We start from the raw sequence: 11,713 nt of genomic DNA, 5'->3' as shown, positions 1-11,713 counted from the left end.
GTAGTGTGGGAGCCCTTGTGGCTTATTTTGTGTGTGAAAATTTTTTAGTATCAATTTGATAGAGTTCGAGTACTTATCGTGTCTCGTGTCTTTTTCGATTACAAAAAAAATATTATAAAATTACTACTACACAGAAAATTATTCAATTCAATGTGATTACAAATATTTTGTTATTCAATTAAAAAAATATTAAAAATAAAATTGGAAAAAAAATTTCTTCCGAAAAAAAAAAATAAAAAAAAATTCTTCCGGATTCCTTTCGGAGAGCAGGCAATCCAAATCGGCGATCAATGATTTAAATAACAACGAAACAACACACAAAGTAGCTGTTAGTTATCGTGTTGTTTTGGAAACGTGCGAATTTTCCCCCCATATACCGTAGAGGAGAAAAGTTAACAAAAAAAAATCAGTTTCAGCAAAAAAAAAATTTTCGCCGGTACTTTTGGTACCTCGTGTGTTTCTTAGAGTAGAAATTAGTTGACAGTTTCTCATAGTGTGCAGATCAAAAAAAATATTTAAAAAAAAAACTTAAATAATTATCAACAACAAAGTGGATTACTACTAATGAATTAATTAAACACCTCAATTTGTTGTTATACATTAAAATAATAAAAATTCAACAACAACGATAATAATAATAAAAAAAAATATATATAATAATAATTAAATATATGCATACAAAAAAATACGAAAGAAACGTGCAAATATTGTGCTTTTTGTGCATTGTGTATTTTTTTCAATCAACGTATAATAATCGTATAAATATATAAATAATAACAAAAATAAAAAAAATAATAATATAACAAAAAATCGCTTAAAAAGGTGTATGTGAAAATTTCTCACGGCTTATTATATTGCACGTTGAGGAAAAATTAAATAAATATTCAGAAAACAACAGAGAAAAAAATTTATAATTACTTAATTATTTAAAATAAATTATAATCAAGCATTAAATAACCATATTATACACATACAAAAGGTGAATTGAAGCCAATTTTTAAAAATAATAATATTTAGTGGAAAAAAATTATCGAAAATTTGTGACAAAGGCGCAAAGCGGCTTTTTACTATTATTAAAAATAAAAATAATTATACATATTCAGTAACAATTAGCGAAAAAAATATTGACCGACGGTCATTTTTTGAATATATATAAAAAAAAGACTTTGAGTCGTTGTAGATTGATCAGTTTTTGATGTGAGTATATTTTTTAATTTTAATTAAAAAAAAATAATTTAAATTTTAAAAGTAATAAAATTTTGTATGAAAAAATTATAATTATTTAATTTATTTTTTTAGCAAAATAAAAGTTAAAATTTTAATTTAAAAAATTTTGGTTATTTTTTTTAAATATTCCATTAAAATAAATTTTAAATAAATATTTTTTTAAAATTTTATTAAAATATTAATGATGAAAAAGTTAAAAAAAATAATAATTGTATTGAATTTTTAATTTTCGAATAAAATAAAAGTTTTTATTTTATTTAAAAATTATTTGAAATTTTATTTTGTTTAATTTTTGAAATAAATAATTGTGAGCGAATTATTTAATTAAAATAATGTTAAAAAAATAAATTAAATTTATTAAAATATTAAATAATAAAAAAATTGAAAGAAAATAATTGTATTGAATTTAATATTTTAAAATAAAATGAAATTTTAAATTTTATGAAATTTTATTTCGTAAAATTTTTTTGAAATACTTTATGAAAAAAATATAAAAATTAAATTTTAATTAAATTAAATAAAATTAAAATATTATAAAAAAATTTAAAAAAAAATTATTTTAATTTTTTTAAGTTTAATAAAAAATATGTTTTATTTAATAAAAGTGAAAAAATAATAATTTATTATTTATAAAAAAAATTATTTTTTTAAACAAAAAATAAAATTTAAATTTTTCTACAATTTTAATAATTTTGAATATTTTATATAAAGTGTTTCAAATAAAATTTATAAATTTTAATTAAACATTAATATTAATTTTATTTATTTATTTTTTTTTTCCATAAAATATTTCGAAAAATTATTCATAAATATTAAATAAATAAAATTTTTGTTTAATTCAGTGAACCATAAAAATAAAAAATATAGATTTTGTGATTTTAATTATTTGATAATAATGCCATGTTAATGATAATTTTTGTATATTTTGATTATTAACTTGTCGAATCAGTAGCTTTTATTATCAAATAATTAAATATTTTAAAACCACAATAAAATAATCCTTTAACGACATAGCAACAAAACTCAAAATATTTAATTTAATTGTTTATTTTTTGTTTCTTTCACAGAGCAACCTCAGTCCATTTTCTACTGAGAACAATACACATTTATAACGCAATTGAAAAGTCTGACACTTTTTAGAAGAAACGAAAAAAGAATAATTGCACTACTAGCTGAGAAAAATCCTCCGCACCAAACCATAACGAGGCAAAAGGAAATATTCCGTAAAATTTGAATAAGAAACAAAAGGATTGCTGTAAAAAGCAAAGAAAAAAAAATCACAAAACTAAATGCAAAACAACTGAAGCCCATTGAGAATCATTGAAGTGATCACTTGTACACGTCACGTCTTTTGAAGTATTGGGAAATTCTACGGAACAGGCGGCAAGCAACAAAAAAAAAAAAATAAAGAGAAAGAAAACAAAAGAAGAAGAAAATTAGAGTCGAGGTAAAAGAAAATTAAAGAAAGTTTTTTTCTGTCTCTCAGAAGAAACCAACATTATGCAAATATAACGAAGCAAAAAAAAAAGAGGATATAAATTTGAATAAGAAAAGAAAAAATATCGCTAAAGGAAGTAATTTTGTGCATCACAAGTTTCCTCTCCGCCTAAATAAATAAAAATATAGAGCAAAAATCATTCAAAAAATTCGTATTGATTTTTTCGAATGAAACGCAGTGAAAAAAAAGTCAATTAAATAAAAATTAAATTAATTAAAATTAAATACGCTCTATTAAAAAATATAAAAAGCAGAAAAATCAAGTAAAATTGAATTTTCATTCAAAATTAAATTATATTCAAAGTGCGTGTGATTTTTATTAGAAAGCAAATTTAGCAGCAAAATATATAAAAAAATGATGATGGAGCATCAAAGTCAAACCGAACAAAGCCCTAATGAGGTGCCAAACGATCCAGGGTAAGTTTACATAATATTTTCTTCCGATCTTTTTTTTATTTTGCAAAAAAAATGAAAATAAATTTACATGTGACATAATCTTCGCGTTCGTACCGAGACACTCGAGATACAAACTCCAAAATCATTGCAAGGGTAATAATTTTTAAAAAGAGAGATCTGGTGTGCTCGTTAAATGCGGGCAAAAAATAAATATGTCTTTTTTCGTCGTCGTATGTTAGGGATTTTCAAAAATTTTATATCCTTGAAAAATTTTTTTGATTTAATTTAAAAAAAAAATTAGCTAAAAATTTAGTATTTTTTGAATGATTAAAATTTTTTTTTTTTAATTAAAAAAATTTAATTAGGTATTTTTCCAATTTTTTCAATTAAAAAAATAATTTTTTTAAAAAAATAAATTAAAATTAAATTTATAATTTAAATTTAATTTTTAATTTTTTTTTGCAATTAAAAAAATAATTTTTTCAATTTAAAAAAAAATTAATTAAAAAATAAATAAATTTATGATATTATTTTAATAAAAAAAAACATTATTATTAATAAATATTTTTCAAACTTTAAAATTTAAAATGATAATTAATAAAAATATTTTTTTAAATTTAATAAATAAAATTTATTAATAAAATGTATTTTAAATGTTAAAATTTAAAAAAAAAATATATTTTAATTATTTTTTTTTTAATTATTTGAATAAAATAATTATTTAAATTATTTTTTAAAAATAATTTTAAATTTTGAAATAATTTTTTTAAAATTTTTAAATTAAATAAATTTTTAATTTAATTTTGAATAAATAAAAATTCCTTCAAATAAATTAATTTTCGATTAATAAATAATTTAAATAAATTTTCGATAAATAATTTTAAAAAATATGAATTTGATTTAAATGTTTAAAATTTATTTCAAACATAATTTTGTTCTAAAAAAATATTTAATTTTTTAAAAATTTTTCTAACAATTAATTTATTTAATTTTTTGAATTATTTAAATAAAATAAAATAAAATTATTTTTTTTTTAAATAATTTTAATTTTTAAACTTTTTAATTATTAAATAAAAATAAATAATAATAAAATTAAATTAAATAAATATAAAATAAAAAAATTGGTTCAAAAAAACCAAAAAAAATTTTGAGGATCCCTAACATAGTACAATAGTTAAGACGGTTAAAGCTGAAACATGCAATAAAAATCAGCTCATTTTTCACTGGGAAGCTGTTCAAAACATGCTTGTAGACAAAATTTCTCTCTCTTTTTCTTGTTCCTTCGTTTTCCAAAGAGTTCCTTGTGTTTTTTTTTGTTTTTGTGACAGTCACAGTAATAATAATTGTATGTATATCAGCTGTGGCTTCATATCTCTCCACAGAATTGAATAGAAAGAAAAGTCGGAAAAAATGCTCAAACGACGTTGTAAGTAGACACCATTAAATGCAGACACACTCCGGCATGGGTTCGGAGCATTTGTTTGAGGTAAAATGTTAAAGTAAGCACAAAAATTGTGTGTGCACGGGAGCCAAATGGGGAATTTAATGTGTGACAGCGACGAGAGAGAGAAAAAGAAAATAAAAATAAAAAAAACGGAACGGAACAAAGCCAACAAACGATGACGCAGAGCAAAATGCATGGCAGGCCAGGAAAACTATTTTCCGATATAAATGAAGGAAGTTAACGAAGCAAAAGGAAACGAAACGTATTTCACAGAAAATATTTCAAGTACCTTGTTGTTTTTGTGTTCAGTGTCGTTCTGCCGTTGAAACATGATACAGTATTTAGTCTAAAGTGGATTTTTAAAATATTCAAGGAAAAAAGAAAGAAGAAGTAAATGCACGACGAAAAGGAGATGAGATGTATGTCAAAGTAAATATTTGTTACAAGATGAAGAAGAAAAATGATAATATTGACTTTTGGAAAAATGGACCTGAGAATGACACGAGAAAACCGAAAAAAGGGGTTTTAATGCATTCCAAAGCGTAGTTTTCCGGTTTTAAATATTTTTTTTGTTTGTCGAGTGTGAATGGGTTACAAAAGTTTGATGTCCTTGGAAAAAGGAACGATTAATGGCATTATGCAAAGTGTTTAAAAGCTTCAATGAGAGATTATTTTTTTTAAATCTTTAATTTTTTTTTAAAAATTATAAAAAGAAATTTTTAAGAATATTTTATAAAAAAATTTAGATTCAAAGATTTTTTTTCTATTTTTCATTTTAAAAAACTGAAATAATTTTAATTTAGTTTAATTAATTAATTATTTTTTAATAATTTTTTTATACCTCTTTTTAATTCATATTTTTTCAATTTTAAAATTTTTCTTATTTTTAATAATTTTTTAAAAATATTTCTCAAATTAATTTTTTTTTCTAATTTTTTATAAAATTTTAACATTTCTTGAGTTTTAACAATTTTTTTTTAAATTTAAACTTTAAATTTTTATTTAAAACAAATTATTTTTTTAATTTTTAAAAATATTAAAAATTCTTTAAAAAATTTATAAATTCTTCAATAAATTTTTTTTTTAATTTTCAATCCATTTTTTAACATTATTTGTAAACAAAAATTAAATTAAATTTAGCAATAATTTTTTTTTTTATTTTTTATCTTTCTTAATTTTTTTTTAAATTATTTTTTTGACATTTCTTTCTTTTAAATTTTTTTAATTTAAATTAATGTTTAAAAATATTTTTTTTTTAAATTAAAAAATATTAAAATAAATTATAAAAATAACTTTCAATTCTCAAAAGATTTTAATTAATGAGAAAAAGTAAATTTTTAATTTTACTACATTAAACATTTTTTTCAAAATTTTTACCTTGAATGGATAGAAACACATCAAATTAAATATCAAAAAAAAAAATACAAAAATTGCTTTGTAAGATATTTGTCTTACACTTTTTGACCTTCAATAATGTTGATGATTTTCATAGAAATTGAAGCAAGTTTTTCTTTTTTGTCTAAAAGAAACAAAACAAGCAAAATTACCTCTACTATTGAGAATTTCCTCCGAAAACATCAAAAAACCATCAAACTCAAACAAAAAACCGACGCAATTCCCACACATTCACATGTTTTCTCCGCGAAACAAAACGAGCAAAACGAGGTAAAAATGTGCTAATAGCTAAATGGCAAAACTCGCACTATATCTGAACGAAATCACTCACTCACTATCACACATGAATAAATCAAAAACGTATCAATCATTTCATTATTATTTTGATTCATTCATAATCTAGCCAACAAAAGTAATAATAATTACGACGAACGGCGCGTTGTGACGTTGTTTTGCGCGAGATAAGAGAGTGAAGAGGAGCAATGTACAATGCCTCGATATCAGTAAAAGTTCCATCGCACGGAGATCTTCAATTTTGATGTCTCTCGTTAAGTCAATTAAACTGCCATAAAAAGGGACGCAAAAAAGTTGCAATCTCATCATTTGTGTGTCATAATACGACAATTTTTTTTTTCATCATCATAACTTATCACCACAAACAGACCTTTTGTTCGCAGGTTTTTTTTTGCATCATTTCCAAGCATTATTATTGCTATTAAATACGTTTAAATGAATGCGCATGACGAAAAACTTATCGTTCCATTTCACTAGATTAAACTTTATAATCTGTTTGTAATACCGAAAAAATATAAACGTTGCTCCATATACGACGACACGACGACGCACGATGCCTGTGACGATGCATGCAATAATAATAAATGATTTAAGTCAACTGAATCGATTGTCTGGGTTGCAAGCGATGAAAAATTGGCTGTGTCGACGAACCGCGAAACTTGCGAAAACTTTTGTGTTGTTTTGAAGTTGATTTGTTTGATTGCAACTTTTTTTTTCTGTGCTTGCCTAATTTGTTGTCAACTTTGATGCTTTTTCGACGTTTTTGGTGCATAAACTATCAAGCCAATCATCGTAAATTCCTGAAGAGTCTTGATAAAAAATAAGAAGTTTTTTTACGAGCGGCTCGATTACATTAACACGTTTCGCATTTCATTCATTGTGCTCTTTTTTTGTCGGGCTTGGATTCTCCCTCGACACTATTTGTCCAATTTTGCCAACTAAACTACTATCGCACATCAACGCGTACTTACATCGGATCTAAATTGCCCATGAAGAGTCGTCGTGTAGTGTGAAAAGTTTCAGTTTCGCACTCGAATAAAAATTTGCGATAAAATAAATTGGTTTTTAAATGAAATTTAAAAAAAAAATCTCAAATGCTTTGAGATTTAAAAAGAAAATATTGAAAGTCAAAAAATATCCAAAAATTGAAAAATTGTTAATAAAATTTTTACATAAAATTAATAAAAAGTGACTTTTCTAAAGAGATGGAATGTCTTTTCGGTTAAAATGTTCTCTTACAGGTTAGAAAAATACTTGAGCCAATGAATGTTCTTTGACTTAAAACTTTTTTTGTTCAAAAGAAATCAATGTTCATGTTTTCTGCTTATTTAAAATTTGTCTAAAGCCCATAAAAGTCCATGTTCTTATTCAAGTTAACGTTTAAGGGGACCCAATGTATGCTTCCTTAAGTAAGTTTTCAAATTTTAATCGGTTTCCAGACATCATCTTTTGCATCTTGCTTCGATGCCTCGACATATATTGGTTTGAGGAATTCGAATATTTCTGCTATTTGAAAGTATCTTTTACAGTTAAGCTGTTTCTGTATGATCTCAACAGCTTGGCAGCCAATAATCAATTTATCAAATAAAAAAGAAAGCCTATCATTTTCGAGCTGTTTTGCTTTTTGAAAATGCTATGTAGTTAAGAAAGTCAGTGAATATCATTTGCCTTCGAAAACTTTAGTTTCGTTAAACTTGTTGAAGCTGTAAAAAAAATAAAAAATGTGTTTAATAAAAATTTAATTTGGGTTTTTAACTTATGCTTTAAAAATATTATTAAAAATTCAAATATTATTTTATTCTTATAAAATTATTTTTTTAAATCAAAATTATAAATTAATATAAAAAAAAAATAAAAAATTACTTTTGATGAAAAATTTTTAAAAATTAATAAAAATTTTAAAAAATTAAAATAAAAAAATTTAAAAAAAAAATTTTTAAATTTATTTACTTTTGATGTAAAATTTTTAAAAATTTAATTTAATATAAATTTAAAAAAAAAATTAAAAAAATTAAAATAAAAAAATTTTTGAAAATTTAAAAAATTAAAAAAAAAATTATTAAAAATTTTACTTTTGATAAAAAATTTTTAAAAATTTAATTTAATAAAAATAAAAAAAAATCATGAAATTAACTTAAAATGATCAAAAAATAATTTTTTTTGTCTCGCAAAAATTTTCAAGTTGCGAAACACAAACTTTTTCCAATCCATTCGTCGACACATAAAAAATGTACACGGAAAGACGAAAAGGAAGAAATGAAAAAGAAAAAGTTTCTCACGCCTAATTGACTATTTTCTTCATTTCCCCTGCCTTATATTTTTACTTTTGCTCCATCGTGCGTTGCTTACCTACCTGCGAGTTTCTCGAGAATGCTCCATATTATTTTTTTTTTGTGTTTTCATCAAAAGTGTGTAATTTAGAGGAGCTGCCTTGCAAATAACAAGTACAAATGTAATGATTGCCTTGAGCTGGCTCGCATTGCTTCGTTTTTGTTCGCACACGTTCCTTAATTTCTGCTGAATTCGTTTTCAATCCCCTCGGGGAGATGCCTTTCTTTCCTCCTTTTTTTTTGTTTCTTTTGTGTTTTGTCGTCGTTGTCGTCGTTGATGCCTTTATGACTACTAAAGTGACTATTGAAGTCAAATCCCCCCTTGTTCGAGCGAGATCATCCCGCTTTAATCATTTTTCGCACATAAATTTTTATCCCATTATTAAAACTAGGTTGAGTTTATTTATGCACGGACTACTTTTTTTTATCCGTCGTCGCCACAAACAAGACTTAAACGCTAAATTGCTTTATTTATCTTCGTACTTATCTATTGACGATCGTATTACAGCCGGGATTATGCTTTATCCTTCGCTCTCATCTGCCAAGCCCGACAGTTTTTCATTGACTCGAATCGTCTTCATTTATTTCACTTAGTCGCTTGTCGCAGCGGAAAAACATGAATAAAACACCGTATTAACAAAAATATATATGTGATTTAATGTCGAGTCGTCGCTGGATGTGAGGATAATGATGTGCTTGCTCCGCTTCATTGTAATTGATATTCAGGCGATATTTTTTGGAACAATAAAAATCAATACGGAAAATGTCGAGAAAACGTCTGAAAATGCGAAAAGATGTGAAAAACTTTTTTTTTTGCTGAATGATGATCCGACATTATGCGGTTCGTATGTCTCTCGAGCACACTGACATCCAAAATATGTCAATATACGTAATTTAATGTGATGTTTTTTATTATATTCATTGATTTGTTGCTGCGAGCCATGATTTTTTGTGTGTGATGTGTGTCATAAAACGCCTTCTGAACATTTGTAATGTTGTTAGCTTCCGTATTTTCGTCGGTTGTTTCTAATATTTCACTTGAAATGGGTATTAAAGTATTTTTTTCGAACATTATGCTGAGGAATTTTTGACATTTACATGAATTTATATTAAAGTTCACTGTGATTTGATTTTTCTGAAAGAAAAAAAGGAAAAATTTAATTTTATGATAAATTTTTGTATGAATTTTTGAAAAAAATATTTATAAAAATTTAAAATTTTTTTATTGAAATGTAAATTTTCAACCAATTTTGGACTTTGAAGGCGACTCATTAATTAAAAATTTTTTTTATTATAAATTTATATGAAAGCTTTTCTTTTCATTAAAAATTTTATAAAAAAAAAAATCATAGATACCTATTATTAAAAAACTTATTTAATTTATTTGAAAAAAAAAAAAAAAATTTTTTTAATTTTTATTTAATGAGATTTATTCAAAAACAAAAAAATAATAATTAAACAAAAAATTAAAAATTAAAATAATTAAATTAATAAAACTAAAAAAAAAATATCTTAAACTTTATTTTAGTGAAAATATTAAAAAAAAAAAAATCCAATATATTAAAAATAAAAAAAAATAAATTTAAATTAAACAAAATATTTAATAAAATTAATGTTTTAATTAAAATACATATAAAAAGAAAAATAAATAAAATAATATTAAAAAAATTAAAATAAAAAAAATAATTAATTTTGATTAAAAAAAACTTATCAAAAATTTTTTTTTGTTAAAGTTTCCAAAGATAAAATTATAAAAGATTTTTTATTTTAACAAAAATATGAAAGATTTTTTCAAAATTATTTTTTATTCAAAAAAAAAAAAAAATTGAAACAAAATATCATATTTAAAGTGCATCTATTCATCACACACTTCAACATTAACATTGCAACATCTCTGACTTCATCTCAAGTATTTATTCAAAAAAACAACAAATATTTAGTCAGGTCAAAAAAAAATAATTTGCATGAAAGAACAAAATTTTTCAAATAAGATAAAAAAAATCTCAGATAAGAAATTTTGTGTCACTTTTTAAAGACTTTTTATTGACTTTTCAGATCATTTTTCGTGTTCATCCGTTTTGCGCTGACCTTTTTCTCTTTCAATACTTGTCGATTATTATTTTTTAACAAAAAAAAAAAAAAAAATCTCGAAAAATACCTCACACATGTTCAAAAAAACAATTTAAAAAATATTTTACAAAAAAAAAATTCAAATGAGAGAAAAGAGTGTTATTGATTGCTGTAACACGACACGACCAACATTCATCTCTCGACTTGACTTAGGTAGAAACTTCATTTTTTCTCGTCTTCATCAGGGATTGCATGCACATGCGAGATTATCTGATGATTTGTATCGAGCCCATACAGCTACCAACTGACTTATTAATTATCGTCTGTACAATAATTATTAAGATAAATCGTACATTGGTTTCTATTTTTTTTTTCATCTCGTCGACTCAATTTTTTTTTTGAGTGCGGTGTCAGAATTCCGTCATACAAAAATTTTTTTTCTTCAGATAAATAATAATCTTGAGCTGCTGAGCGAGATTCGAGGTGAAGATATTCACTTGCCTGTGTTATTTTTGACAAAAGAGAGATAAACTTGAGCAAACAAATTGTTTAACATCGGTGTGTGATACACATTTTTTTTTCGTTGGTTTCATATTTTTTTAGTGCAATCTCATTTCATTTTTCTCGAGCGCTTCAGATTATTATTTTTTTTAACAGTTACTCGTTAAAATTAAAACAAAAAATGATAAGATAAAAAAATTCTTCAAATAAAGGATTTTTTGTTGTAATTTTGGGTTTCTTGCGCTTGTCTTAAGACGAAAGAACGGAAAAAATCAACAAAATGCAAACACAGACGAACCATAAAGATGGGGCAATAAAAATGTTTGTGTCTAATTATGAGCATTATGATAATAAAACCATTAAAGATTCGTTTTTTTTTCTTCGAGTGTAAGTAAAAATGTTTATTTGGCCAGATAATTCGTGCGTTTTTTTATGGTTCTCGGAAAACGAAAAAAAAATAAATCAGATGTAAGTGAAGTTAAGTGAAAAAGGTCAAAGTAACTATTAAAATTAACGAAACTAAAATATTAAAATATAAAAAAAAAACAGAAAACTAATA

At 23.3% G+C, this 11,713-nt stretch overlaps 1 protein-coding gene across 7 annotated transcripts in view; it reads left to right on the top strand.

The window, feature by feature from the left end:
• The first annotated feature begins 824 nt into the window (after positions 1–824).
• Positions 825–11,713, top strand: part of LOC134832790 (RNA-binding protein Musashi homolog Rbp6) — a 342,867-nt gene continuing 331,978 nt past the window's right edge. For all 7 annotated transcript variants that reach the window (XM_063846956.1, XM_063846953.1, XM_063846952.1 and 4 more), the window contains exons 1-2: positions 825–1,197; positions 2,295–3,141. In XM_063846956.1, coding sequence (XP_063703026.1) covers positions 3,080–3,141 — 62 coding nt within the window. In that variant the 5' untranslated portion in view covers positions 825–1,197; positions 2,295–3,079. The remainder of the gene's footprint in view (positions 1,198–2,294; positions 3,142–11,713) is intronic.

The sequence above is a fragment of the Culicoides brevitarsis genome, chromosome 2, assembly GCF_036172545.1.
Source record: "Culicoides brevitarsis isolate CSIRO-B50_1 chromosome 2, AGI_CSIRO_Cbre_v1, whole genome shotgun sequence".
Classification (NCBI taxonomy): Eukaryota; Metazoa; Arthropoda; class Insecta; order Diptera; family Ceratopogonidae; genus Culicoides; species Culicoides brevitarsis.
The sequence above is the reverse complement of the archived record's forward strand: the minus strand, read 5'-3'. Positions and strand labels throughout refer to the sequence as shown.